The 27,401-nt window shown below is 48.3% G+C and overlaps 4 protein-coding genes across 4 annotated transcripts; all 4 read left to right on the forward strand.

Moving 5' to 3' along the window:
- The first annotated feature begins 1,932 nt into the window (after window positions 1-1,932).
- Window positions 1,933-4,168, forward strand: LOC134038876 (apelin receptor B-like). Its single transcript, XM_062484509.1, has 2 exons — window positions 1,933-3,184; window positions 3,365-4,168. The coding sequence occupies exons 1-2, from the start codon at window positions 2,138-2,140 to the stop codon at window positions 3,419-3,421; spliced, it is 1,104 nt and encodes a 367-aa protein (XP_062340493.1). The 5' UTR covers window positions 1,933-2,137; the 3' UTR covers window positions 3,422-4,168.
- Window positions 4,169-9,179: 5,011 nt separating this feature from the next.
- On the forward strand, window positions 9,180-11,147 carry nfkbil1 (nuclear factor of kappa light polypeptide gene enhancer in B-cells inhibitor-like 1). The gene is made up of 4 exons (XM_062484603.1): window positions 9,180-9,569; window positions 9,729-9,841; window positions 10,023-10,143; window positions 10,229-11,147. Exons 1-4 carry the CDS (start codon window positions 9,296-9,298, stop codon window positions 10,813-10,815), a joined length of 1,095 nt encoding a protein of 364 aa, XP_062340587.1. The 5' UTR covers window positions 9,180-9,295; the 3' UTR covers window positions 10,816-11,147.
- A 909-nt stretch (window positions 11,148-12,056) lies between these two features.
- On the forward strand, window positions 12,057-19,762 carry atp6v0a2a (ATPase H+ transporting V0 subunit a2a). Its single transcript, XM_062484357.1, has 20 exons — window positions 12,057-12,736; window positions 13,270-13,348; window positions 13,440-13,537; window positions 13,790-13,927; window positions 14,378-14,475; window positions 14,802-14,928; window positions 15,027-15,109; window positions 15,253-15,346; window positions 15,442-15,654; window positions 15,771-15,921; window positions 16,039-16,178; window positions 16,285-16,442; window positions 16,571-16,661; window positions 16,820-16,938; window positions 17,105-17,315; window positions 17,454-17,573; window positions 17,666-17,785; window positions 17,886-18,003; window positions 18,149-18,320; window positions 18,595-19,762. Exons 1-20 carry the CDS (start codon window positions 12,620-12,622, stop codon window positions 18,695-18,697), a joined length of 2,550 nt encoding a protein of 849 aa, XP_062340341.1. The 5' UTR covers window positions 12,057-12,619; the 3' UTR covers window positions 18,698-19,762.
- Window positions 19,763-20,571: 809 nt separating this feature from the next.
- On the forward strand, window positions 20,572-27,262 carry edil3b (EGF-like repeats and discoidin I-like domains 3b). The gene is made up of 11 exons (XM_062484109.1): window positions 20,572-20,934; window positions 21,198-21,272; window positions 21,406-21,435; window positions 22,358-22,486; window positions 23,744-23,857; window positions 24,631-24,812; window positions 24,895-25,050; window positions 25,359-25,503; window positions 25,953-26,137; window positions 26,315-26,470; window positions 26,564-27,262. Exons 1-11 carry the CDS (start codon window positions 20,865-20,867, stop codon window positions 26,711-26,713), a joined length of 1,392 nt encoding a protein of 463 aa, XP_062340093.1. The 5' UTR covers window positions 20,572-20,864; the 3' UTR covers window positions 26,714-27,262.
- Window positions 27,263-27,401: the final 139 nt, after the last annotated feature.

Below are 27,401 nucleotides of genomic sequence, written 5' to 3' on the forward strand. Positions count from 1 at the left end.
ATGTAACTTGGATACACTGGATGTTAACAGTTAAATAATAGAGTGAATGAGTGGAGGCTGACTCGGTGAGTCAGATTGCAGACGAGGCCATAAGGGAGCTTCTTGTCTGTGTGGGGTTTACAACAAAGAGGCCACACAGTAGACCATGACAACAAAATAAACAACCCAACCCAACAACAATCAATTAGCGACACAGGTGGGTAACTGAGAGATAGTAAATACCAACAACCGGCTGCTATGCGTCAACTTGCATGCTCACTCGAACCCTAAGCACACAACGACTTCTTGGGTCAACAACTCCAGTCGAGCGGACGCCGGGGCCGTCCTGTTGGAAGTTGTCTTTCATGACGATCAGCACCCGCCATCTGTTTCTCATCCCGACTCGAATCTGCCTCATTTGCCTATCTGCTCATTTGGGACTCTCACTCCTGCGGGTACTCGAGGGGGGGGGGGGGGGGGGCGGGGGAGGAAAAAGTGGCGGAGAGGAGGAATCGTCTTTTATTCCACCTCCCCTTCGAGTTACCAGCAGGCCTCCCCAAATCACAAGAAAACACAACCACAAGCGCTAAATAAATCATTTTCTCATTAAAGTGGAGGAAACTTGGTTTCCTGCTTAAAGCTGCAGCTTTATAGAGGGGTAGCACAGACAGGCAGCTTGTGGGAAAAAGAGGGGGAGGAGGGGGGTGATGGTCTGAGGGAAGGGGCAAACACAATTCAATCAGATAAGTAATGAACTGAAACTTGGCCTCCCACCACACGGAAAACAACAAGCCTTTGACGTCCGCCGACGTGCCCCGTGCTGGGATGTCGGCCGTGCCGACTGCGCCTCATCATCCGAGGAAGAGAGGGAGAAATGTGGAAAAAGGAAAGGAAAAGGAGGGTGAGTGAGAGAGAGAGAGAGAGAGAGAGAGAGAGAGAGAGAGAGAGAGAGAGAGAGAGAGAGAGGGAGAGAGAGAGAGAGAGAGAGAGAGAGGGAGAGAGAGAGGGCTCGGTGGAGGATCAACGGGGACATTGTTGAGTGATGGTTGGTTGTGTCTGAGAGGGAGGATTTCTCGGCGCCACGGCTGTTTCTCTGCTGAGAGACTGAGAAGGAGCTCTTCCACCTGGGCCACTCAACACACACACACACACACACACACACACTACACACACACACAATGCACTTGTTTTTGTAAATAACTAAATTACTCAATAATAATATGCCATTCATGAAAAATACTACATAGGATGTTTTTTTCACTTAGTCTCTATGTAATTGCATTATATAAATATATGAATAAACATAGCACAAGATAATCAACCATTCTTAAATTAAAGATGACTACTGTGCACATCAAATATGCAGATCTATTTTAATTCTACATATATATATCCCATATGATTTTGGCTCAACTTTAGGTGAGATGTAGGCTACATGTTGGAACAAGTTCCACCCACGCATCAACACATATTGACATGTTGATAAGATAGTTCCAATCGAAGTAGCCTAATACAGGTTTCTTAAGTGTGAGAAAACGGTCACTTTGTCATTTTAAGTGTCTGGTCTATCGGCTTTCAGGATCATGTCTCGACAGGTAGCTTGCAGCACACCGAGTCAATATCAATTTACGATATAGGTCATTATATCTGCAAATGCGATCCCCGACTATCTCACGTTTTAGGCAACTTAAGCTATCCAAATTGTAAATGTAGACGCTTTGTATCATACGGTTATGATAGTTACGATGTCGCGTATTTGCAAACTTATTTTTTGTTTGCTCGTTTTGATGTTGTGTTCTTTATACAACTATGGAAATGTAATTCAGCTGAATGCCAAATGATGGGGGCGTGAACAAATGTAGTGCGAGTGTGCATTTGGAGGAGGGGGCGACCTGGAAGAGAGGAGAGGGGTGGGGTCACAACAGCATAGCTTCATAAGGGGCAGACCGCAGAACGAAGTGCCAAGACATCATAGATTCTCAACTTGTGAGGATCTGTGCTGAAATCTGTGCATAGCATCTTGATTTTCTAGTTCGGACCCGTTTTATTTATGATTTGGCTTTTTTTGTAGGCTGTTTTGAAGAGAAATCTTTTTTGGGGGGGTTTGTTGTTGAAATATCCAGATAAGAAGAAACTTTGAATTGATACGGAGGAAAGAATGGAGGACGTTACCGACTACTACTACGACTACGAGGATACGGAGAATGACACCATGTGCGATTACTCTGAGTGGAAGCCATCCTACTCCCTCATCCCTGTCCTGTACATGCTCATCTTCATCCTGGGCCTCTCCGGCAACGGCGTGGTCATCTTCACCGTGTGGAGGGCTAAGGGCAAGCGGCGCGCGGCCGACGTCTACATCGGCAACCTGGCCCTGGCCGACCTCACCTTCGTGGTCACCCTGCCCCTGTGGGCGGTGTACACGGCGCTGGGCTACCACTGGCCGTTCGGCGTGGCCCTCTGCAAGCTCAGCAGCTACGTGGTGCTGCTCAACATGTACGCCAGCGTCTTCTGCCTCACCTGCATGAGCTTCGACCGCTACCTGGCCATCGTCCACTCGCTGTCCAGCACGCAGCTGCGCACACGGGGCCGCATGCACGGCTCCCTCGCCGCCATCTGGCTGACGTCGGGCCTGCTGGCCGCCCCCACGCTGATCTTCCGCTCCACCAAGCACGACGAGGGCACCAACCGCACGTCGTGCGCCATGGACTTCAGCATGGTGGTGAAAGACAAGTGGCAGGAGAACCTGTGGGTGGCCGGCCTTAGCATCTCCTCGTCGGCCCTGGGCTTCGTGCTGCCATTCCTGGCCATGATGGTGTGCTACTGCGTCATCGGCTGCACGGTCACGCGCCACTTCAACAGCCTCCGCAAGGAGGACCAGCGCAAGCGGCGCCTGCTGAAGATCATCACCACGCTGGTGGTGGTGTTCACCGCCTGCTGGATGCCCTTCCACGTGCTGAAGAGCGCCGACGCTCTCTCCTACCTGAATCTGGTGCCGGACACGTGCGCCTTCCTGCGCTTCCTCCTGCTGGCGCACCCCTACGCCACCTGCCTGGCCTACGTCAACAGCTGCCTCAACCCCTTCCTCTACGCCTTCTTCGACCTGCACTTCCGCTCCCAGTGCCTGTGCCTGCTCAACCTGAAGAAGGCCATGCACGCCAGCCCGGCCAGCTCCCTCTCCTCCCAGAAGACCGAGGCCCAGTCCCTGGCCACGAAGGTGTGACCGTCCTGCCGGGTGGCCCAGGGGGCGGCGGAGGCGTGAACCCTTTACCGGTACATCACACATCTCAGAGGTGCACGATGTCATTTGCCTTGTCGGTGTGTGTGTGTGTGGGGGGTGGGGGGGGGGGGGGGGGGGGGGGTCATCGTTCTGCATGCCTCCTGCCCTTGTGGACTGGGGCTGAGAGCTCTGGCGAATGCAGATTGTGTCCTGGGTGACTGAGGACACTGTAGACGTCAGGCATCAGGCAGAAGGTCCTGACCGCTGACGTCCTTCAAGTTCAGTGAACAAGTTCAGGTTGCGCGAACGTTTTGACATTTGGCACCATGCTCCTTGACGATGCGAGCCGGACAAAGTGGACTGAGCTGAATGTACTTCAAATGGACAACGTGATCGTACCGTCCGTGGACATGAGGCATGTGCTTGGGAGGGTTGGAGGCTCTGTCGGGGAACCCTGGTGGAGTGTGTTATTCATGCATGTGTCCTATGCTGTTCTGTTTTCTTTAAGGAGCACTTGAGGTGTGATATCTAATTGACCACTCTCTTCAGCCTGTTTTATCTACAACTGGTAGGGGGGTGCGTGTGTGTATGTTCGTGGGCGGATCGCCAGTCTGGAGAGGTGTTGCCGCTTGATTAGAGTGTTGTAAGGGGAGACGGGGGGGGGGGGGGGGCAGAGGGAGGGGGCCTCCAGACAGACAGATGGCAGCTGAAAAATGTTGTTGGGCAGGAGGAAGACCAATTACAATGTGGCTGCTCTGACACATGATAAACGTGTGTGTGTGTGTGTGTGCGTGCGTGCGTGTGCGTCTGAAGATATGTGTGTGTTTTCTGCTCGCGTAAACAAAGTTGGAGGAGGACACGGCCATGTATATGATGAACATAATGTAAATACCTACTGTATTAGTGCATTTATGATTTGTAATAAAACCTTTGTTTGGAACCAATAATACCGTGTGGTCATTCTACTGTAGAGTGTCACGTCAGGGTGGAATGTCTGACATTTACTGCAGTGTGCTTTTTCCTGTTAGCACATGGGTGAGGCGGTCTCCCCCCATTGTGTTTTCAAAGAGCCAAAATAAAAGCAGAAGTCCAGAGGAAATACATGTTGAAGTCCTATTTCCCTCCTTCAAATACTTTGTTTCTTGTCTCCCAACAGCCAGAATGTGTGTGATGTTCTCCTCGGCGATCGACAGAAGCGTTTGTAAGTGTTGTATTTCAAAAAGGATGACAGTGTTTGTTGATCCTGAAGGAAATTCAAGTGTTTACTCCCAGTGGTCTTGTCATCAACAACATATTAATTATGGAAAGGTTTTACCACAACATAACCTTTCAGCAAATATCCAGTATTCCTACAAATCTTATTGTTTTTTCCATCCATTGTATGCATTGTCAGCAACTAACGTTGTTAAGGATGTTGCAGAGGATGTAAATTGCCAGTGGTTAGCGCTGTGATCAGCCTAAGCCAATAACATGTCATGGGTCATTTGCACACAAACTCAGCGCGTATGGTGGGTTATTGACCTTTAAGAGACCATCCCATGATTAACTGATAATGAGCTTTTTTCCCGGGTGTAATCAGAGACAGCAGGGGGTGGGGGGCGGGGGGGGGGGCAGAAGGAGAGTCCCCCCCCTAATCCAGGGTCCCTCCCTTCCAGTTGGACGCAGCCTGCGCTGACTGGATGGTTATAGTTTAAGCAGGATGAGCGCTCTGTATTTAATGGTTCATATGGTATATATTACTGACAGCTGATGACGTGTATGGTGATGCAGACCTGGGTTCCGACATCCACTGTGCATCTGTCATCGCTGTACTGACCCCCAGACAGATGTACAGATAGACAACAGCGAAGATCAGAGAATCTCCTCCCTGTCTCTAATCTGACATTTATACTCCTCTCTATCATTACGGAGCGGGGCTGGAATGCCCTGGTTTGGAATTCTCTGCATGTTTATGAAGCCCAACAACTGGAGACAGGTTTAGGATGGTTAGCCGTCCGTTGCTGTCTCAGCTAAAGTTTTTGCTCGTCACAGCCACAGCACAATCCAAACAGAGAGCTTAAAGCAGATTTACAATCCAGCCTTCTGTCAATGATGCAGAAACTGGATTTGTGAAGCAGATTGTTGTTTTGTTTTTTTTCCATGCTAAAAGTGTGTTTAGATCTCATGGGTCTCCAGATCTTTCTTGTCAGGAGCAACTGGTTGGCTGGGGTCCAGGGCAGACTGGTCCCTCCCAGAGTAAAACATATCTCCTGTCTCCCACCTGCTGTCGGCACCAAAGTCAAAGAACCTCGTGAAAGAGAATCTGAATAGATTACTCTTAGTGGTTTTCAAGTTTTATGGAGGTAATGGGACCACATTACAGAGATTTCACGGTGCAAATCTTGCATGATCCAGGGAACGTTATGTCACTTTGGGGAAAAGGGGGCAATGCATTTTAGTGTCAAAATGTATATACATATTGATTTATTGGTTTAGTTCTTTAGTTATTTTCATCTCAGCATCCATTGAATTCTAAACTTTTCTAGGATGTTGAACTCCATGAAGCTCATGCCTTTTTTCAAAATAGATTACACAAGAATTCTCAAATCAGCATTCCTCAGTAATGACACTGTTGGGGCTTTAAGTGTGTTTATATTCGTTACACTAGCTTTGCCATTGGGAATTCCCTGTGTAGTCAAAACCACGCTCATTTTACTCCCCATAATGAATTTTGAAAGAAAAAACAAAAGGTTGGCAAACTATTTGACAAAACAACCATCCAGACAACATAGACTATACACAGGAATACATGGCATTTTACCAGAGTGCTTTGGTATCAGAACCTTTCACCCTGGGCTCAGACTGATTGTTTAGTTGGGCCTTTGGGGTTTACTCAGGGATCAGCATGTGTAACTGAAACAACCCTATTTGTGCATGACAGGAAGGTTTTATAAGGTTTTAAAAGGAACACAGGGATGTGGATTGACTCATCATCTAAAAGCATGCAGACACAGAGGTAGGTTTCTTCATGTTTGCTTCATTGGCCTTGTCTTCTGCCAGGACAGACACACCATCCACACCACTGCTGAGATCTATCACAAGCACTCACTAACACTGCAGGGCGCCCATTGAGATCAATACACATACAGAGTAACATACGACACACACACACCGGTGTATTACCATGGTATTTAAAAAAAACTCATTAGGAACTTCATGAATCGAAATGAGATAAAGGCCATAGGATAACCCCAAGGGATGGAGACTTTGGTTGTAGATATGGTTGTTCATGCCCAGATGGCTGCATGGAGATAAGAACACGCCCTGGTTAAAACTAGGAGGTGTCACCACCACATCCAAACAAACGTTCATGGTTCTGGATCACGACCCCATGAATATGCAGTAGCCACAGCTCTAAATGGGTAAGGTACTGGTTTCTTCCTTTGTTAACGTGGAGGGTTTGTTTGTTGACCAATGAGAGTTTGTCAATAGTACAGTCCTATGTAGACAAACTTAAGCCTTGGAAGGGGTGTGGAAAAGGCCTTGAATGCATTAAATAGCTCCTTTCTGTGCCTGGCAAGTGAACATACCAACCCATTCAGACAATCATTGTTAGGTCTACATTACCCTACCTGCTTTGAGGCGCTGCCATCATATTTTACAGCAGAGATGTACAAGGCATGTAGCCAAGCCGATGTCAGAAACAGACAATTATCTCCATAAATCTGAGCAGAAGTCGAATCAGGCCGGGGCTAAAATAAAGCCGGAGGAAGTCTCTGCACGCTCCTCCTCCACCCGGACAATGGGGAGAGGTGTAGTCCAGTCAACTAACCGGACCTGAGGCTGGGCCTGGCCGCGTCGTGGCGGGATGGGGGAGACGACCCCCCACAACATCTTGGAGGACCCTGCCTTCCTGCCGCCCGTCTGCCTTCCAGCCGCCTTCCCCCCCCACCCCCCCATCTCCAGATGATGATGGGCCACAGAGGACAGGATAAGGTCAGCGGGCCAGGCCAGGCAGGATACACAGAGACCGGGTAGGCAAGGTAGGGGTTCCTGTCCAGGGATATCCTGTCTTTCAGCAGCATCGCTCCGTTCATCCCCTGGTGCGCCAGGACCCTCCCCACCTCAACCCCCCGAGACTCAGGGGTGTTGGAGCAGCTATTGTGGAGCACACACAACACTGCATTATTCTATGGAACGATCCAGATCTATTTTGGCGACACACTTTCTCTCATTTGAAGGCCAAAAGGCCTGGAGGGCTTTGGGGAGGGGGTTGGTTTGTCGAAGGAAGTGAGGTGAAAGCCCAGAGACAGTGGGCCCATATCATGAGCTGGAGGTTGAAAACTCACCGTCCCTCTGCCTGAGTGTGTGATCCAAACACCTGAGGTGACGAACTGAAGATTCTCTCTCTCTCTCTCTCTCTCTCTCTCTCTCTCTCTCTCTCTCTCTCTCTCTCTCTCTCTCTCTCTTCTCTCTCTCTCTCTCTCTCTCTCTCTCTCTCTCTCTCTCTCTGTCTCTCTCTCTCTCTCTCTGTCTCTCTCTCTCTCTCTCTCTCTCTCTCTCTCTCTCTCTCTGTCTGTCTGTCTGTCTGTCTCTCTCTCTCTCTCTCTCTCTCTCTCTCTCTCTCTCTCTCTCTCTCTCTCTGTCTCTCTCTGTCTCTCTCTCTCTCTCTCTCTCTCTCTCTGTCTGTCTCTTTCTCTCTCTCTGTCTCTCTCTGTCTCTCTCTGTCTCTCTCTCTGTCTCTCTTTCTCTCTGTCTGTCTCTCTCTCTCTGTCTGTTTCTGACTCTCTTTCAAATGGATGGCATATCAAAGGCACAAGAGAGGCTGTCGTTCATGGAGGCACGTCGTTTCCGACGGCAAACGGCGTCGCGATTTGGAACCACCGGATCTTCGGTTTGTGAGGAACTGAGAAACTGAGCCCCAGAGCGGATCATCCCCTCCAGGGGCACAAAGCGTCCCTTCATGCTCGCCTCTATCCCCTCCATTGTGGAGCAAGGAGCCCCACTCCCTCCCCCAGACTACACGGGCCTAAATGAAGCCCCTGTCAGTAGCTCAAACTACCCGTTCCGCTGTACTCATCTAAGCACTGGCCTGTGACAGCACAGGTAGGCAGTTAACTGAACAAATGTGAAGTCGCAATCTGGGGACACGATTGTGTTGCTAGGTCACCTTAAAAGATTACGAGAATTGGGACCGTTTAGAAGTGGAATAAGAGAATTCTATATCACAATTCTGGTCACATTTATGTATCAAGGGAACCAATCGGATATCCTGGACACGATGTGAGCATTTAGCAGGGAAGTAGTATTTCTGTATTCTCTCTCTTCTGTCATTCTTTCTCTCTGTCACACCAATGCACACATTTCTGCAATGAAGGTCCTTTTAGTTCCTGAAACAGCAACTTGATGACATTGACAAACAAATGCACACCCTCACAAACAAACACCCACACATACACACACACACACACACACACACAGATGCTCCCCTCATGCATTCCTTCCCCTCTTCCTGGCAGGTGGTATGCTGAAAGGACCTCCATGGCAAAGCATCAACACAGAGGACAACAGCTGAATACTGAGAGGTTACTCAGGGATGATTTAATTGGGCAGAGGGTAAATATATATTATAATAGGTATACAGTTACATTGGGAAACAGTTGGTATACAGTTACATGCCATACTTGGGCTAAGTGTGGCTTTCTACCTCCATTACTCTACTTAATCGTCTGCATTTTTGCTTCACTGCACTATGCAGTAGGTACTTTAAATACATCTGAATTTCAGTGTAATGGATTGAAGAGTTTAACCCACCAAAGTGTGAATATATATGACTCAGATGTTACCAGTGAACGGGCAAGTAGGTACTGTGGAAACAATGTACTATATCTCTTTCCTCGTGCCTGAAGGTTGCAGAGAAATACTGACCCTTAGTGGTTGGATATCACAACTTGACAAGAACTATTTTTTCCACAACCGTTTGTCACAGGGACATATTTCAGTGTTGGACAGGCCGGAAATTGACCATGGTGTAGCTCTGTTGTCTGTCCGTGTTGTTGTTTTCCAGTGGCAGCTAATTATCGGGCTCAGATTGTATACGTGTTGATCTGTGTAGCCATGGTGTGTCGTAAACAAAAACGAGTTTGGAAATACGTTGAAGGGGGTAGTCTACTGAAGCTAAAATCCTACCTGCGTAAACATAAAGACCTCAACCTCAACTTTATTCAGGGAAAAAAAGAGAGAACCCCGTTGCACATAGCCTGCTCACACGGGGATGATGCTATTCTCCGACTACTATTGAAACATGGAGCTGACGTTTTTCAGAAAGATCGTAAAGGCGACACACCTCTACACATTGCAGCAAACAGGGCTCTCAAGCACGGCACGAGAGGTAATACTAGCTCAAGTACCATCGAAAGGAATGATAATATACCGCAGTCAGCTGGTTAGCTAGCTACTGTAACGTTAACTAGCTAGCTAGACGCAAACCGTTAAGGCTATCTATAGCTACTTATGTGACCAATAATCTCTTGTATGTCTTCTTACGCAGAATATAATGACCTCGTTGTACCTCTTCTAAGAATAAATCCGGATATCATGATCATATCAAATAATGCCGGAATTACACCTCAGGACCTGCTACAATGGATGAGGACTGAAAAGGTATGATCCACTAAGACCCATAGAAATTTAGGCCCACAGTTACTCCAAGGTGTGTCCTGTTGGCTCCAATAGTCACTGTTAAATGAGTTGTTCGTTGTTTGATAAGAACCTTGTTTTGGTTGTTACCTTGTAGTATCAGTCTACTATACATGAATACTGACTGTAACTTATTCTTCTGAAGAACCAAAAGCCTTCCACAAGTACGAGCTCTTTGCACAAAAGCAACCCTGAGAAGGAATGGCAAGAAAAGCTTTTTGGGGAATGCCAGGATGAGTTCTTTGAAACCTTTGGACAATACGATGGTAAGATTACTTTATTATGGCAGTTTATATCTTTTTAAGACTGCAGACCAAATCAGTCTGTGATATTCCTGTCTTCTTCTTTCAGACGATGAATTTTTACAAGACGACGCAGATGAGGAAGACTTTGGCTTCTGGGCCGACCGAATCAGAACCGAGTACTTTGCGAAGCAGCATGCCCAGGCCCAAAGACTGGCAGCCTCTGGCTCGGGGGGAAAGAAGAGGAAGAGTAAGGCGGAAACGGAGGAAGAGGAGCGAAGCCGCAAGGAGCTGCATGAGAGGCTGCAGAGAGAGCACGCCGAGTACCTGGCGAGGGCGGCGCGGAAGGAGGAGGAGACTCGCCAGGGGAAGAAACAACGCTACGAAGAGAAATGTGCAGCCACCTTCCAGAGCGGCACGTCAACCGCCACCACCAAGCTGAGCTACGGGGACATCCCCTGGCCCGCCCCCAAGGGCACCGTGGAGGAGATGGTGGAGGTGATGCTGCACGGGGCGGACAGGGAGGACGTGCCGGTGTTCCGGAAGGTGCTGCGGAGACAGCAGGCCGTCTGGCACCCGGACCGATTCGACCAGCGCTGCGGAGCCCGTCTGCAGGAGAAAGACAAGCAGAGGATCCTGGATACAGTCACGGCTCTCTCCCAGGAACTCAACAGGCTGGCTCAGACCCTGAGGTGATTCGTCAGGAACGGGGGTGTAGGTCGTAGACACGTCCTGTCGTTTCACAGGCGTGTTTAGCCACGGAGTTGTACATGGCTCCATACAGTACAGAACAATAATGAATAGTATCCTTAGAAAATACTATGCAAACTCAAATACTAGTGTATGCAAAACATGCTCTGCTATTTGGGTGTGGAAGGTGTGTCCTCTTTGGCCTAGGAAATGAATCAGAGCTTCTCCAGCCACTAAATTCATATTTTATGTGTTTGTAAATGTATTTATATACCTGGGAATAAAAGTTGGACCTATTTAATGCTATAAATATAAATAAATATTTATATCAGTACGTGTATCTGCCATTTTCTTCTGAAATGTCTAATCTGAAATATATAATCTGAAAAGTTTGTACCCAGTTAATTAGAAGTCCTCCTTGACCAAGGAAATGTAATACATGTAATACTTTAACAAAAGTCAAAGTCTAACAATAGGGAAATTGCATGTTTTAAAGGGTCACAGATGGTTTTACCAGTTGTATGTTTTTCAATTTAATTCCAACCATCTCAACGTGTTGTCCATATTGATAGATTAAAGTATTTGGGTTAAGGATTGGATGTTGGCATATGACCATGACTGGGACAACCGAACTCAATCAACAAGTCAGGAATACAGAAAAAACATCATCAGTTGGGTTATTTTAACTGAAAGGGTGTTAAATCATTAAACTAGAAAATAAAGATCCTGTGAATCTGTGAACCCCAAATCCATAATTAAACACAAAGAAAGGACAGATGGTAATTTCAGTGATGGGATAGAATAAATTAGAGGATGTTCTGGTTGCCAGGTTTGTTAATATTCCACGTTGGATATTCAGTCAGTGTGAATTGTAGCCCTGTACGAATGTTAGCGACTACTAAACATAGCCTACATGTAAAATGTTGAAATCTGCACAATATTCCCAAACACACACAAGTTCTTTAAATAATCCGTGTCTATTAAGAATTTACGTTTACCAGGTAAATACAACAATTGTCACATTTCTTTTAGCCTAACCTAAATACATTTCTTTAGTCTAGACCTACATTATTTGATAGAGTTTTAACACAATGGTAGTTTATTTTTCTTCCTCTACACGTGTTTACTATTGTATCATCATTGTCGTCATTTTATGGTTCAACAAAGATCTTGTTTACTGATGGTGTCCGTGTAAAACATCTCGTTAACAGCTTTCTGGCGTCTACAAAATGTCTGGCAACCCAAAGACGCAATCTGTGTCAGTGGCTGGGCGACACAGTGCGAATGAAAGGCTGCATTTTGTATGTCCGTTAATAGTTTTACTTAGGTTATGTCTAGATTTTACTGTAATTCCGTTATTGGCTTCATAAGTCATATAGTCTATGGTCGTTTAATTTGTGTTTGAATGGGCAAATGTATAGCATTGCGACGACTGGTTGCGATAGTGACAGCTATTAAAGGAATAGGATGACGCCTGTAGGCTCGCTCGGTGTAATATGTGCAACTACATAGACACTAAACATGCTTTCTTTTCTTAAATATCGTTGACTCACTTATCATTCAAGAAACAACAGCTTGCGAGTAAAACATAGCCTTGATGTTTGATTGCAGTGGCTGAAAACCTGATTTCAAACTGAGATAATCTTTTTTTATATAAAGAAATAGAATACTTCTTTGCTATTTAGCAAATTGAAGCCCAGTGTCGGCTGGTGTTGATGGACAAAAAATATTTGTAGACTGGTCCGGTAGCCTACTGTTGGCTTGAGAGATTTAGGCCGTAGGAGATTTCGACTGCAAGGTGGCAGATAAGATGGGGTCGGTGTTCCGAAGTGAGGAGATGTGCCTGGCGCAATTGTTTCTACAGTCCGGTTCTGCTTATGATTGCATAAGTGAACTTGGAGAAATGGGTCTGGTCGAGTTCCGAGATGTAAGTTTTCCTGATAGTCCAATTCTCGCACACGTGTTTTATCTTACTGTCTCGAATTCACTGTATTTAAATTAATCTTTATGTAAGTGTCACAATGTCACAAAATTAAATGTTGAGCGTGTGTTCTTGCATGTATTTGCGTATCGGTCTGTGTGAGAGAGATTGGGTGAGTGTGTGTGTGTGTCTGTGTGTGGTGTGGGTGGTCAGATAATTATGTCAATTAGTTGCCGGTTAATCGGTCCAATCAGTCCAGTTAATGCCCTTGACAGAAATCAATACTCAGAAGTAGAACAAACTGATAATGCAAACCTTTTAAAGCCTGACCTCGGGCAGAGCAATGATTCATTGTGTCCAAAAATAGCCTAGCTTCTGAAGTTAACTGCACATAATATAGGATGGTATTAATCTAACCCTTCCATCCTTAAAAAAAATGTCGGCCTTGTTTAATAAACCCTAATTCTGTGCACACCAGCACTGGCGCACACGTCCTCCAGCCTAGACACCCAACCTCGCTTCTTCTTCTCTGGTTTCAGCTCAACCCCAGCGTCAGCTCGTTCCAGCGCCGCTTCGTCAGCGAAATCAAGAGGTGTGAGGAGATGGAGAGAATTCTGGGTAAGGAGACCGAGATGGGACGTGGCTGACATACACATCTGGCCTACGTGGATGGCGGCGCGTGACGTGTCTGTGCCTTTTCCTTGAGCAGGGTACCTGTTAAGGGAGATCCGTAAGGCCAATATAGCTGTTCCCGAGGAGGACGACAGTCCCGTCGCCCCTCCCCCCAAACAAGTCCTTGAGATCATGGTGAGGCTCTCTTGTATTGTGTACGGAAATGGGATATGTTGTCACGATTGAGAATCCGAGGAGTAACGTCATTATGAAGCCTCAAGACTATATCTTTGGCTTGGCGCGTGTGACCAGTTTGAGTTAAGAACACGATGCGGTTCGAGTATTGATTTTGTGATGACGATCGGGACGGAGTGGTTCAGGGCCGAGACGGTTGTGGTCGGGGGAGGATTGGCTGTCGGTGGTTGAGTCTGGCTGTGTGGTCCTCAGGAGCAGCTGCAGAGGCTGGAGGTGGAGCTGAGCGAGGTGGCCAGGAACAAGGAGAAGCTCCAGAGGAACCTGCTGGAGCTGACCGAGTACACACACATGCTGAGGATCACGCGCACTTTCATACACAGCAGCTCTCGGGTCAGTCCTCTCTGTCTGTCTCTCTCTCACACACACAAACCTGGCTGGGACTCTTTATATAGTATATATTATATCATATATAGCCAATGGTATATTGGCCGCAACAAATGTGTCCTTTCAGAACTCCAGTCTTTGACAAGGCCTGACTAGTGAAGACTCCTACCAGTTTGCGAGGGTGATGCAGAAAGAGGGATGACTCTAATTAATGAAACAGTCATCCCACAGGCATCCAGACAATCTCATGACTCCAATAATCTGTGTTTTGAAAAAAGGAAAATAATATTTTGTTTATTTTTTTACGTTGTTATATCTCTGCCAGGGGAGTCACCATGTTCACTATCACCAGACTCCATTTCCTGCCCGAGTATAGTAGGCTTTAAACTTGAACAATCGTGTATGTGTGTGTAGGACATGGTGTGATGTGGTAATGTTTGTTTGTTCTCCTCTTAGCATGAGGCCCTGGGCCCCCAGTATGAAGAATTCCCCTCTACAGAGATGGAGACTGGGACAGGATGCACCAACATGCAGAGACTGGGAGCCAAGCTGGGGTAAGGGTTTACCAAGTAAATGACAAGTAAATGACTTAACTTTTAACCCAGTTAAACGGTTACTGTTTATGGCTACTGTTTAACCCTCCCTCCCTCTCTCCCTCCACTCTCTCTCTCCCTCTCTCCCTCCACTCTCTCTCTCCCTCCCTCCCTCCACTCTCTCCCTCCCTCTCTCCCTCCACTCTCTCTCTCCCTCTCTCCCTCCACTCTCTCCCTCCACTCTCTCCCTCCCTCCCTCCTCTCTCTCGCTCTGTTTGTCTCCGTTTTTCCTCTCGTCTCTTTTCCCCTCTCTTCCCCTTTCGCCTCTTTTCTCTCTCCCTCTCCAGGTTTGTCTCAGGTCTGATCCAGAGGGTGAAAGTGGAGGCCTTTGAGCGCATGATGTGGAGGGTGTGTAAGGGCTACACCATCCTCAGCTACGCGGAGGTGGACGAGAGCCTCGTCGACCTGGACACGGTGCGACGGTGAACACGGCCCACAGAAATACCAAACGAGGAACACGGCCATGTCCATGAATATCATCGTGTGTGTTTTTTTTCTTCTCTGTCTCGCAGGGTGAGATCAACGAAAGTGTCGTGTTCCTCGTCTCGTTTTGGGGCGACCAGATTGGACAGAAGGTTCAGAAGATCTGCGATTGGTACGTCCCTCGCGACACGGATCTCTTGACACGTTACAAACACGAGGGCGTACAAATGTATGGCGTGCACCAAATCGCACAGACCGCCTCTTTCGTTTTTGTCTCTGATCCTAGTCCTTTGTCGCTTTTCTGCTGTTGCCTAGCTACCACTGTCACCTTTACCCCCACCCCGAGAACGACGAGGAGAGGGTGGACGTGATGGATAGCCTCCGGACACGGATCCAGGACTTGAACAACGTACGTCCGGCCCGTCCGTCCGTTAACAACGTCCACCGATGCCGTGAGGGGAAAATCGTGTTTGTCGTTGGTTTCTCACTGCTCCGTCCATCCAGGTGCTGCACCGTACGGAGGACTACCTGAAGCAGGTGCTCCAGAAGGCCTCGGGGTCGGCCTTCACCTGGGCGGTGCAGGTGAAGAAGATGAAGGCCATCTACCACATCCTCAACCTCTGCAGCTTCGACGTCACCAACAAGTGTCTGATCGCAGAGGTGTGGTGCCCCGTCAGCGACCTGACCAACCTGCGGGGGGCGCTGGAGGAAGGCTCGGTGAGTGGGTCCGCTTCTCCGTTGAAAGAGAGCGATCTGACGGTGAATTGCCGTTGCCGCCGTCTTGTCGGCGGATCTCCTCCCTGACCCGGTTCGTTTCCCGTTTCCGGCCTCAGAGGAAGGGAGACGCCACCGTTCCGTCTTTCGTGAACCGCATCCCGAGCAGCGACACTCCGCCCACCCTCCTGAGGACCAACAAGTTCACGTCCGGGTTCCAGAGCATCGTGGAGGCGTACGGCGTGGGAGACTACCGCGAGGCCAGTCCAGGTGGGCTTCCACACGCACCCCACAGCCGGCCCAGGTATCTGAGGTCCACAGCTGCTGGTGCAGCGGAAGTTCTCCCACTTCCCTGGTGGTGATGATGTTCCTTTTTCTCGTTGGCAGCTCCGTACACCGTCATCACGTTCCCTTTCCTGTTTGCGGTCATGTTCGGGGACCTTGGGCACGGGCTGGTCATGACGATGTTCGCCCTCTGGATGGTGCTGACGGAGAAGAGCCACAAGCGCAAGCGATCCGACAACGAGGCGAGAAGGACCACCACCCCTTTCGTCTCCTCAGCAGCAATAGGAACCCACGATGATGCGTTTTGGTTCCGATTTTTATTTTGTTCTGTTTTTCATCCATCCTCAGGTCTGGGTGCTGTTCTTCCAAGGCCGCTACATCATCCTGATGATGGGCCTGTTCTCCATCTACACCGGCCTCATCTACAACGACTGCTTCTCCAAGTCCCTCAACATCTTCGGCTCAGGATGGAGCGTGAAGGCCATGTTCGCGGACCAGCAGTGGACGTGAGTCACCTGACCTCCACGCCTGGATCTGTGGTGTCCCATGTGCGCTTTGGATTCCAGCTTTGACTGGAACTCGTCTGTTAGGAAGTCGTTTGTACAGCTGTTCACTTCCTCATGTCTCCGTGCAGGAATGAAACTCTCCAAACGAACGCTGTGCTCACGTTGGACCCCAACGTGTCCGGGGTGTTCCGTGGACCATACCCCTTTGGAATCGACCCTGTGAGTATCCAAGTTGTATGGATGGACACACAAACCAAATAAAAAACACAAAAGCAGCCTCACCCTCCCAGGCTGACTGACTGACTGACTGACTGGCTGGCTGGCTGACTGGCTGACCGGTCCGATCTCCTATGTTTATGCTTCCTCCTGCATCTCAGATCTGGAACATGGCCGTGAACCGCCTGTCCTTCCTCAACTCCTACAAGATGAAGATGTCCGTCATCATCGGCGTGGTGCACATGAGCTTCGGGGTGGTGCTTAGCGTTTTCAACCACCTGTGAGTCACAAGTCACGAGGACAGTTACCCTGCCCTTGTCATCGCCGTATAAAGCGACGAAGCAGAACTATAATACATCTCTCTGTCCCTGAGAGACGCAGCTAATCAGAAACCTTTTGATAACAACGCAAAGGAGACGCCAATCACTTCTCTTCCATCCTTCCAGGCACTTCCGGCAGAAGTTCAACGTCTACCTGCTGTTCCTGCCGGAGCTGCTGTTTCTGCTGTGTCTCTTTGGCTACCTGGTCTTCATGATCCTCTACAAATGGTTGGCGTTCGGAGCCCGAGACTCGCGCCTGGCTCCCAGCATCCTCATCCACTTCATCAACATGTTCCTCATGCAGGGTGGGGACAACAACCCTCTCTACCCTGGACAGGTAGGGCCTGGAAGCGTTACGAGCCCCACTGTGTCTGACTGGGCTTGTGCACTGGATATTTTAGTGGTCGCTGGTTCGACCCGGGCTTGATGCTGAATGTGTGTATGTGTGCGTGCGTGTGTGTGTGTGGTTCCGCAGACAGGGCTGCAGATCTTCCTGGTGGCGGTAGCTCTTCTGTCTGTGCCTGTGCTGCTGTTGGGAAAACCTCTCTACCTCTACTGGCTGCATCGCGGGGCTAAAGGCTTGCGAGGACGCAGGGTGAGTGTGTGTGTGTGTGTGTGTGTGTGTGTGTGTGAGAGAGAGAGACTGTGTTTGTGGGTCTAATTTGAAGTGTCTCTCTCCTCGTGAAGGGCTATGAGAGAGTCCGCCGTGTGAGTGAGGACGACATGTCCACGGCACCAGCCTACGACGAAGATGAAGAGGAGGGCCTCGACGACCTCATGACCAGCAGAGAGGCCGCACGCAAGAAGGTCAGAATCCCCGGCGACGAATCCGACACCCAACAGCGGGGGGCTGTTGGGCGAATGTGTCTGAAGTCATGTGATCTTTGCCTCTTGTGTTCACTTGCAGTTCGACTTTGGCGATGCGTTCCTGCACCAGGCCATCCACACCATAGAGTACTGCCTGGGCTGCATCTCCAACACGGCCTCCTACCTGCGTCTCTGGGCCCTCAGCCTGGCCCACGCTCGTGAGTAGACCCCCCCCCACACACACACACTGCAGCTGGCCATGGAAAGGAAACGTGTGGAACTATCTAGAATGTTCTATACTTTGTCAGAGCATTTTTCATTTGTGTGATTGTGTGTGTGTGTGTGTGTGTGTGTGTTGAACAGAGCTTTCTGAGGTGCTGTGGGCCATGGTGATGCGTCTGGGCCTGAGGGTGACCTCCAGACTGGGGGTGCTGTTCCTTGTGCCTGTGTTCGGCCTGTTTGCCCTGCTCACAGTGTCCATCCTCCTGGTCATGGAGGGCCTCTCGGCCTTCCTCCACGCCCTCCGCCTCCACTGGTGAGCCTCCTCGTCTGTTCAGTCGCCCGCTCTAACCATGGTTAAATATGAGAAATATATATATATATATAAATGAGGAAGTCAGCGAAGGGGTACTTCGCTTACCCCTTCGCTGACTTTCTCATTTATTCAAATTTGCTGTCATTCCCTTCAGGCTAACTATTAGCAATTTATTTACTCAATTTATCTCTCTCTTTTTCTCTCTTTCTGTCTTCTCTCTCTCTCTCTCTTTTTTCTTTCTATTCTTTCTTCCTTTCTTTCCTTCCTTCTCCAGGGTGGAGTTCCAAAACAAGTTCTACCATGGGACTGGCATAAAGTTTGCCCCCTTTGATTTCTCCGTACTCCCCTCGGTCTTGGAGCAGGAAGGCCTGCTGTGACCAGACCGAGCGAGCCACAGCGAGGCAGTGTTTTATTGCCGGGTGGGTTCTTAGAGTGTGAATGTGGAGGCCCACTGTGACAACGATGGTAGAATGCAGTACACAGACTGAAACTCCCTGTTATGCTGGGAAGACATGTAGCAACATTTTCACTTGAGACTTTTTTTGAACAGTTACAGGCTGCACTGACTGCCTTCTATCGATGAGACCATATCCAGCGAAACTCTGAAGTCCGTCGGGTACAAAATTACTGTCGGGTACAAAATTACTGTTTATGTATGTTGATACTTTTTAATAATAGGATTATTGCTGCTTATGTATTGGCTACCTAATGCCAGTTACTGTTTGTGAATTTAAGGACTTGATTATGAATCAGTTGTGTATAGGAGTTTTTTAAATGCTTATTTATTATTTAACATATTTATCCGAGACAAATGTAAAGTTAAGACCCCTTAACCCTTCTGAGTATGTACAGGAAGTCATATCAAGCGTCCTAATGTCTAGTGCCATAAGAATGTCTTTGTAAACGACACACATGAAAACCATTGCAACGGAAATGCACATTATCCATGTGAAGAAACTACTGCTTTTGGTAAACCTTCTTTGGTATGAGAAACTACTACTTATTTTTGCAACAGACATTATCACTTTCCAAACAGAAAAATGCAGAAATGATTGTATAATAAGAAAAATCAGCGTTTTTATTGACGATTACTGTGCTGATGCCAAATGGAAGTGATTTTAAGAGTGCTGGAGACTTTAAATGTTTTTTGTTAATTTTTATTTGATCGTTTCTGATGTACTTTTGGGATTGTAAACATTTTGTTGGACATGAGTGAGAACAGATGCACCAGATCAGATGACACTGTGTTGGCAGTTGCAATAAGCTCTCCTCGTGCCATAATGCAGAATGCGTTGAGGCAAGGACTAAATGACGTTAATATTTCTGTCTGTATGAGAAATTGTATTTAATCTTATTTATTAACCCCATTTAAATGTGATGAGTGAAGTTGGAATTAATGCCAGCAAATAAAAAGTCCATGCACAAGATAAATAAACACATCCTAGGGATTTTTTTAAAAAAATTTTTAAACCTTTGTTTATATTTATCCTTCAATGCCAAACCGAACAGTCGCTGAGTGTATATGTGGCCAGCAGATGGCACCATAAGAACCGTTTCAGTTGAGCTTGTTTAATAATCAGTGATTCTTCTCCTTGGTCTGACCTACCATCTTAAATAAAGGAGTCATGACCCATATTGAAAGTAATAGAGAATCTACAGAAATTCTACTGGATATTGTCCATATTTAGTGTTACTGACATATTTGCATATTTGCAATTTATGAAACTTGTTGGCTTTCGCTGTGGCCTGCTTTTTGATACAGAACTTATGAAGCCCGTATATATCACCGTCTCGTTGAATGGAAAAATATTTATATTTGAAGTTATTTCCTTAGGCTACTCTTCCAGACCCTCTGCTCTCCTCCACCCTCATTCTAGTCCGGCAGCGATTCATCCCTTGGATGCAGCAGCCAAACCAAACTGCACCCGTTGGCTTTAATCAGTGCATAAAGGTCTACAAACACGCACGCGCACACACCCACACACACACATTTCCACACAAAACAATTCCAGCCCTTCTGTCATATTACTTCTGTGTTTATCACAGCCAGTTTCATAACCCACAGATATTGATCAGACAACATCCAGGCTAAACGAATGCATAATTGTTTTGTAGTCAAGCGTAAAACTATTTTGGTGAATTAGCACGGGTCCATTTAGTCAGATAATTCTTACACGTTTTGCCTCTTTGCCTGTGATGATAGGCATCATTAGCTTCCCCAGTGTGACTGACAATCACAGTGAACAATAGCCTCTGTGGCGCTTCTGCTGTCACTGGTACCCAGAGCATCAGAAAAGGAGCTGAGTTTTCGGTCACTGCGCACCTTCTCTCTGCGGCGAGAAGAGGGACGCGGCAGCATCCACATTTCGTTCTGCGCAGTTTCTCAAAGTATTGTCAGGGACAGACACAGGCAGCCCATAAAATCAAAGGTAACCACGCATCGTCGCTTCAGTGGACGACCGAAGCCAGGGGACTTTTTGGGGTGTACTGTCCTTTGTTTTGATTTGAAAGAAAGGCGCAGAGAGAAGCGGCAACTTCCAGAGGATGCTCGCGTTTGTTTACCTAGCGGCGATGCTTTGCCTCGGCGCGAGCAGCCCTGATCTGGAGTTGAACGGTGGGTGCGTGTTTAGGGAAAAGAAAGTGCAGTAGAATACTGACGTAATGTCAACAAACCGTCTTGCCTCGCCCTGAACCATGCATGAAAGCTATTGCTGTGTTATTTATACTGTCTCTGAATACTAGCAAGGATGACATTGATATCAGAACAAGATATGGCATTAATGGTCCATGCATTTCAAATGTTTCAAGATAGCCTATAATGGGGGTATGTGTGTCTTCGTTAGTTCTGAATGTCAAACTTCCTCCACCCCTCCACAGTGGACGAGTGCGAACCCGTGTTGTGTGAAAATGAGGCGGACTGTTTGACACCTCTGCCAGAGGATGCCGTCTCATGTGAGCCGACTAATGCATTCAACCTTCACTGACAGCTAGTTAATTATGCAAAGGAAGAAGAAGAAAAAAAAGTCAAATCCAGTATGTTTATCTACTGTCTCTCCTCTCTTCCTCCATCCCTCTGTCCTCTCAGCTTCTGACTGGGAGGGGCCCGTGTCAGCAGGTGAGACTGTTGTCATGTGAACAATGGTACTGACATCACACACATCCAGTGGATTGTATCAAATCATGTCTCCCATTATTTCAGAGCAGTGGTGTCCATGAAACACTGCCGTAGGCTTTGTGTCACCTTTCGCTAATGTTTCTGTAAGATTAGCCCTAAATCAAGTATGTGTTTGAGCAATTGCCCATTATTCATCATCAGCTCATCATCATCAAGTCTTGATTTAACACCAGGGGTGTCCATTTGACTTGAAACACTTTTAGAAATGGCCTATGTTCTAAGCCTGGGTGTGTGTGTGTGTGCCCGTGTGTAAGTACATGTGTAGCCAGCAGTGTTTCAGATAATCCCTCATAGTCCTGAAAATTGATGTTGAAGTTAGTGTCTTTTAACGAGGAGAAAGCCTTTGTTCCGTTTGAAGGGGAGAAGAAAGCCAATTGTTCATGACCAGTTGACCTAGATTGAGTTAAGCCCTTCGACCACCCCTGTGGCAAGGAAAGGACATCCTTCTGTGTTCGTGCTTGATTAGCATGCGGGTATTCCATCCGGGAGGGACCCCTCAATCCCATCAGGAACGGTGAAGGCAACAGTGTTTTGACTTCTCCTCTGTGCTCCCCCGAAGAGGACCCAGGCCCAGGTGCCTGTTAACCTGATGGACAGCTTCCCACAGGGCCTGGCCGGCTCATATTAGCCAGGGCTATTAATAATACGTCCTATTTTCTTCCTCGTGTAACGTGCCTCCTACTGAACACTCAGGACAAGAGACTGTTCATTATTTATCGTGGGGGGAATACTCTGGATGATTCGGCGCCGGATGATTGAACAGGAAACACAAACAGTTGCATGGGGATGTTTGCTTGGTTGCTGGGATCGTTCTGGTGAATAGAGGGAAGGAGTTAACCTGTGCGTTTGTGTCCATATGCAGGGCCGTGCCAGCCTAACCCGTGCCACCATGGAGGGGTGTGTGAGGCCATTGACACCCAGAGAGGGGATGCCTTCCTGGGGTACCTATGTCACTGCTCCCCTGGCTACACTGGGGTCCACTGCCAGCACAGTGAGTGACTCCTAATCAGTTCTCAGTCACTTTCCAGCAGGCATTCAGGCTTTTGCCCTGAGAATATTAAAGACTGTTATAATCTTAGCATAAAGTTCACAGCGATTCTAGTCATATCTCTTTTTTCTTTCTTTCTTTCTTTTTTTCTTTTTGAAATCTTTCTGTCTGTCTTTCTTTCTTTCCTTGTTTAGTGAGTTATGATGACATTGTGTAATGGCAACATTCCCAACCCTGCCTTTTGCCAGTTCCATGGACAGCGATTGCCTTGGGGTGTCTGGGGCGATGATTGTACAGTTAACACACATTTATATCGACACACATACATTGGTCTGATAGATAGGATTATGGGCAGTGACAGCACACATGCTGAAAATACACACTTCCAGTATATGCATACACTCAGACACTCACACACGCAGACACACACACACACACTATTTGAGGGACAGCTTGTCTAACAGCTCGAGGACTCTTGCGGCCCCAGGCTGTGGAGCGTGGTCTGGTTCGGCACAACCTAAACGAGGTCACTCGTGACTCACGATGATCAGATATGACAGAGTACACGCCATGAACTGGAAACGACTAATAGTGTTATCATAACCTAACACACACACACAGACACACATGTTCTTTCAAATCGGAGATGTAACGCGATGCACCGAGTAAACACTATCAGCATCTGTGTCGAAAAAACGTCCAGAGAGAGAGAGAGAGAGAGAGAGCCCTAGACAAAAGCAGAGTTCCATGGAAACCATCTAGTTGAGAGGACCACAGCTAGACCAGACTCCAGTCAGAGCGGGCCAATAGCCGTTCAGCGCCCAGCGGTGTGTACCCACTCAGGCGTCTGTGTGTGCTGTCACACTGAAGACTCCTGTATCTTACAAAGGTGCTAGACAGGCAGAAGGAGCCTGACAATACACTTTCATGGAGCTGCTTCCTGTCTGCTGACAATCTTCCCCCATTGAAAGTCATGGTTTATGTCCGAAATCCGCCGTGTGTCATCGGCCAGGCGCATTTCTCCTGTCGTTGTCTTCCTGGAAATGTGTTTTAGTGACAGAAAACAGTCAAACACGAGTAGTAACCAAATAAGATCAATCGATAATAAAGGTTACAGTGACAGTTTAAAGTAAAGAGTACTATTTTATTTTCTTCTACGAGCTATGAAATATACAGAGGGTGTCGAATGGACTTTATGGAGCTGACAGTCCTGCTGTGTCGAGGGCCTTTTAAACCCCTCTCCCTGTGTTTGTTTTCCAGACGTGAATGAGTGTGAGAGTGCTCCGTGTCTGAATGGAGGTGTGTGTACCGATCTGGAAGCCAACTACACGTGTGTGTGCTCTGGAGAGTTCTCAGGGCGCAACTGCCAACACAGTGAGTGTTTAGTCTGCGAACGTCCTTTTCCCTCTATCTCTTCATTGTCAGGGTGTCGACGTCTTTTCACTGAGCCTGTAAAGGTTTTTCTCTTTTCTGCCCACATTGTCATTAGTTTGCACTTATTCTTAGTGTGCTAGGTCTAGCCTGTGAACCAATGCGAGTTGCGTAACTGTTAGACGAACATATCGGTGTCTTATGCTGTGTCTCAGTTTGAAGTTACCTCATGTAAGTGATGCATTATTCCATATCAGTTTCTACTTTTCCCCTCTCCACTCTCCATTTCCTCTCCCCCTGTCCTCTCTCTCTCTCTCTCTCTCTCTCTCTCTCTCTCTCTCTCTCTCTCTCTCTCTCTCTCTCTCTCTCTCTCTCTCTCTCTCTCTCTCTCTCTCTCTCTCTCTCTCTCTCTCTCTCTCTCTCTCTCTCTCTCTTCCCCTCTCCTCTCTGCATCTCCTCTCCCTCTGTCCTCTCTCTCTCTCTGTCTCTCTCTCTCTCCCCCTCTCCACTCTCCATTTCCTCTCCCCCTGTCCTCTCTCTCTCTCTCCCCGTCTCCTCTCTCCATTTCCTCTCCCCCTGTCCTCTCTCTGTCTCTCTCTCTCTCCCCCTCTCCTCTCTCCATCTCCTCTCCTCCTGTCCTCTCTCTCTCCCCCTCTCCTCTCTCCATCTCCTCTCCCCCTGTCCTCTCTCTGTCTCTCTCTCTCTCCCCCTCTCCTTTCTCCATCTCCTCTCCCCCTGTCCTCTCTCATTTGCCTCTCCTCCTTTGCATTTGGCAGGGTGCTCGGGGCCTCTGGGATTGGAGGGGGGCATCATCTCAGACAGGCAGCTGTCAGCCTCCTCAGCCAGCAGCACCATGTTTGGACTGCAGCACTGGCACCCTCGCCTGGCACGCCTGCACAGGAAGGGCATGGTCAACGCGTGGAGCGCCGCCGAGAGCGACCGCTGGCCCTGGATACAGGTAGACGCACACACACACACAGACACACACGTTTGGTGGAGTTGATTTCAGCAGGTTTCTAAACTCCACACGCTGGCCACAGGTGAACCTGCTGCGTCGTATGCGCGTGACCGGGGCGATTACCCAGGGTGCCCGGCGAAGGGGCAGCTCCGAGTTTGTGAAGTCCTACAAGATGGCCTACAGCGACGACGGGCGGACTTGGAGAATGGCGAAGGTCCAGGGAAGCACGCAGGACAGGGTAAGACCGGCCATGCCGGCCCACAGGACGTCCAATTCCTGCCCCCTCCAAAACGGTTCCCCTCCAGGTGAACCAGGGAGTCAGGTGGCTGAGCGGTGAGGGAATCGGGCTAGTAATCCGAAGGTTGCCAGTTCGATTCCCGGTCATGCCAACTGACGTTGTGTCCTTGGGCAAGGCACTTCACCCTACTTGCCTCAGGGGAATGTCCCTGTACTTACTGTAAGTCGCTCTGGATAAGAGCGACTGCTAAATGACTAAATGTAACTGGAATAGGACGAGAACCTTGTTGTTTTCCTGTCTCCGTGCAGATCTTCCGTGGCAACGTGGATAGCAACTCCCCCGTGACAAGCGTCTTCTCTTCTCCAATCGAATCGCAGTTCGTCCGGGTTTACCCGCAGGTTTGCAGGGGGCGCTGCACCATGCGCATGGAGCTGACAGGATGTGAGCTCAGCGGTCAGTGATGTCACCGCCCCCCCCCCCCCCCGCACGCGAGGCTGGAATACAAACTCAGCTCGTTAAGAGCGCCCTCTCTCTCTCAATCTCACCCCTCAGTCAACCGTTGATGACGTAAAACAAACTGCGAGTGAATTCGAGTGGGTGTTGTCAGTGCCTGCTGTTTAATTGTATGACGGTGTTCCCTGGTCACGTTGCTTCATGGCAGTTGCATAGCTACGAGGGGACCGGACATGTCAATGAGAGGACCCAGGGCCCCCCCCCATGCCCCCTCGTAGCTATGCTCCTGCCATGAAGATGTCTGATTGCTTACAATAAAAAAATGAAGGAATTGTGGGCCCCCTCAAATTTAAGATTGGGACCCCCCCAAAAAATACAATTCTGGCTACGTTACTGCTTCGTGGTTTGTGAGCGGTTCAACGTGGGTTCTTCTTCCTCTCCTCCTTCAGGCTGTTCTGAGCCACTGGGCCTGAAGTCAGGCCTGGTACAGGACTTCCAGCTGTCCTCGTCCTCTGTGTACCGGACCCTGGGCATGGGTCTGCTGTCCTGGACGCCCGAGCATGCCCGGCTGGACCGCCAGGGCAAGGTCAACGCCTGGACGCCCTCCAGGGATGATCAGAAACAGTGGCTACAGGTGCGGGGGGTGGAGTCGGCGCCGGCCGCAGGGGAGCCAAGAGGCAGGATGGGGGGAGAACGTGATGTGAAATGTAGTCCTGTGGAACGGTAGGAACGCGAGCCGGTCGGCCAACCCCAGTCTCACTTCTTCTGTCTCTCCCTGCCCCCCAACCCCCCCCCGCCACCCCCAATTCAGGTGGACCTTCTGTCTCCTACTAAGATCACGGGTGTGATCACTCAAGGAGCCAAGGACTTTGGCCAGGTCCAATTTGTCGGTTCGTTTAAGCTGGCCTACAGTGATGACGGCATCGCATGGACCATCTACCAGGATGAAACTCAACACGCTGACAAGGTAAAACACACATCCAGACATGCCGTCGGTCGAACGGTTTCAGGGCATCTTGGGGCAGGCTTGTGAATGACCCGGCGGTTGCCTTGGGTACAGGTGTTCCAGGGCAACTTGGACAACAATACACACAGGAAGAACGTCATCGAGCCGCCCATATATGGTCGTTTTCTGCGCCTCGTCCCCTGGTCCTGGTATGGGCGCATCACAGTGAGGATGGAGCTGCTGGGTTGTGCAGACGAGTACTGAGCCGAACCGTGTCCCTCTCTCCTTGACCTCCCTTCCTCTCCTTCACCTTTTCTCTCTTTCCTTTCCCCTCTATCTCCCTTTCCTCTTCCCCTCCCCTTTTTCTATCTTAGTCCATAAGAGAGCGCTGAATGTTTGGAGTGGCAGGCAGTGTACAATATTACTGTTGTATAATATAGTATCTCTTATTTGCTTACTAAGTGTTCGTTATTTATTGGTCGCCAGTGTGTGGTTTCTTTGTTTCGTTTTTTTACTCATGTATTAATGTGTGAATTAAATCATGACTGCTTTGGATGGGCTGCAGTGCAATGCACATAATGTGCATCGTAATTACTGTTGACTGTAAACAATCTGTCGACTGTTCTCTACTGACTACATGTGGACTATCGCCACTTTGCCACTAAAGGTATTCCTGGAATCTGCACTGAACATTCATTGTAGAATACTATACGATGTTGTCCAATAACAAACCAATAGTTAAAGGTCCGTTTTGGTAGAAACCTTTTTTTAAGAGGATGTGAAACAAGTCATACTAAATGCTGAAATAAAGACTTTTAGACGGAATTTAACTTCAGTCGTTTGGGATTGATTCGTTGCTAACTTCAGACTGGTTTTATCTGCGTGAACACTTTCTCTTTTGAGGTTTTAGTGAATGGTCCCTAACACTGAGAACAGCACTGTCTGCCTGGCA

The sequence above is a fragment of the Osmerus eperlanus genome, chromosome 18 (genome assembly GCF_963692335.1).
Source record: "Osmerus eperlanus chromosome 18, fOsmEpe2.1, whole genome shotgun sequence".
Classification (NCBI taxonomy): Eukaryota; Metazoa; Chordata; class Actinopteri; order Osmeriformes; family Osmeridae; genus Osmerus; species Osmerus eperlanus.

What these genes read in the sequence shown, in the direction of transcription:
- LOC134038876 (XM_062484509.1), top strand. Translation starts at nt 2,138, where the DNA reads ATGGAGGACGTTACCGACTACTACTACGACTACGAGGATACGGAGAAT. An exon ending in AGAAGACCGAGGCCCAGTCC is followed by an intron (nt 3,185 to 3,364) that starts CTGGCCACGAAG and finishes CATGCCTCCTGC; the next exon opens with CCTTGTGGACTGGGGCTGAG.
- nfkbil1 (XM_062484603.1), top strand. Translation starts at nt 9,296, where the DNA reads ATGGTGTGTCGTAAACAAAAACGAGTTTGGAAATACGTTGAAGGGGGT. An exon ending in TCTCAAGCACGGCACGAGAG is followed by an intron (nt 9,570 to 9,728) that starts GTAATACTAGCT and finishes CTTCTTACGCAG; the next exon opens with AATATAATGACCTCGTTGTA. An exon ending in AACCTTTGGACAATACGATG is followed by an intron (nt 10,144 to 10,228) that starts GTAAGATTACTT and finishes TTCTTCTTTCAG; the next exon opens with ACGATGAATTTTTACAAGAC.
- atp6v0a2a (XM_062484357.1), top strand. Translation starts at nt 12,620, where the DNA reads ATGGGGTCGGTGTTCCGAAGTGAGGAGATGTGCCTGGCGCAATTGTTT. An exon ending in ACCCTCTCTACCCTGGACAG is followed by an intron (nt 17,316 to 17,453) that starts GTAGGGCCTGGA and finishes GTGGTTCCGCAG; the next exon opens with ACAGGGCTGCAGATCTTCCT. An exon ending in CACGCCCTCCGCCTCCACTG is followed by an intron (nt 18,321 to 18,594) that starts GTGAGCCTCCTC and finishes TTCCTTCTCCAG; the next exon opens with GGTGGAGTTCCAAAACAAGT.
- edil3b (XM_062484109.1), top strand. Translation starts at nt 20,865, where the DNA reads ATGCTCGCGTTTGTTTACCTAGCGGCGATGCTTTGCCTCGGCGCGAGC. An exon ending in GACAGGATGTGAGCTCAGCG is followed by an intron (nt 25,504 to 25,952) that starts GTCAGTGATGTC and finishes CTCCTCCTTCAG; the next exon opens with GCTGTTCTGAGCCACTGGGC. An exon ending in AAACTCAACACGCTGACAAG is followed by an intron (nt 26,471 to 26,563) that starts GTAAAACACACA and finishes CCTTGGGTACAG; the next exon opens with GTGTTCCAGGGCAACTTGGA.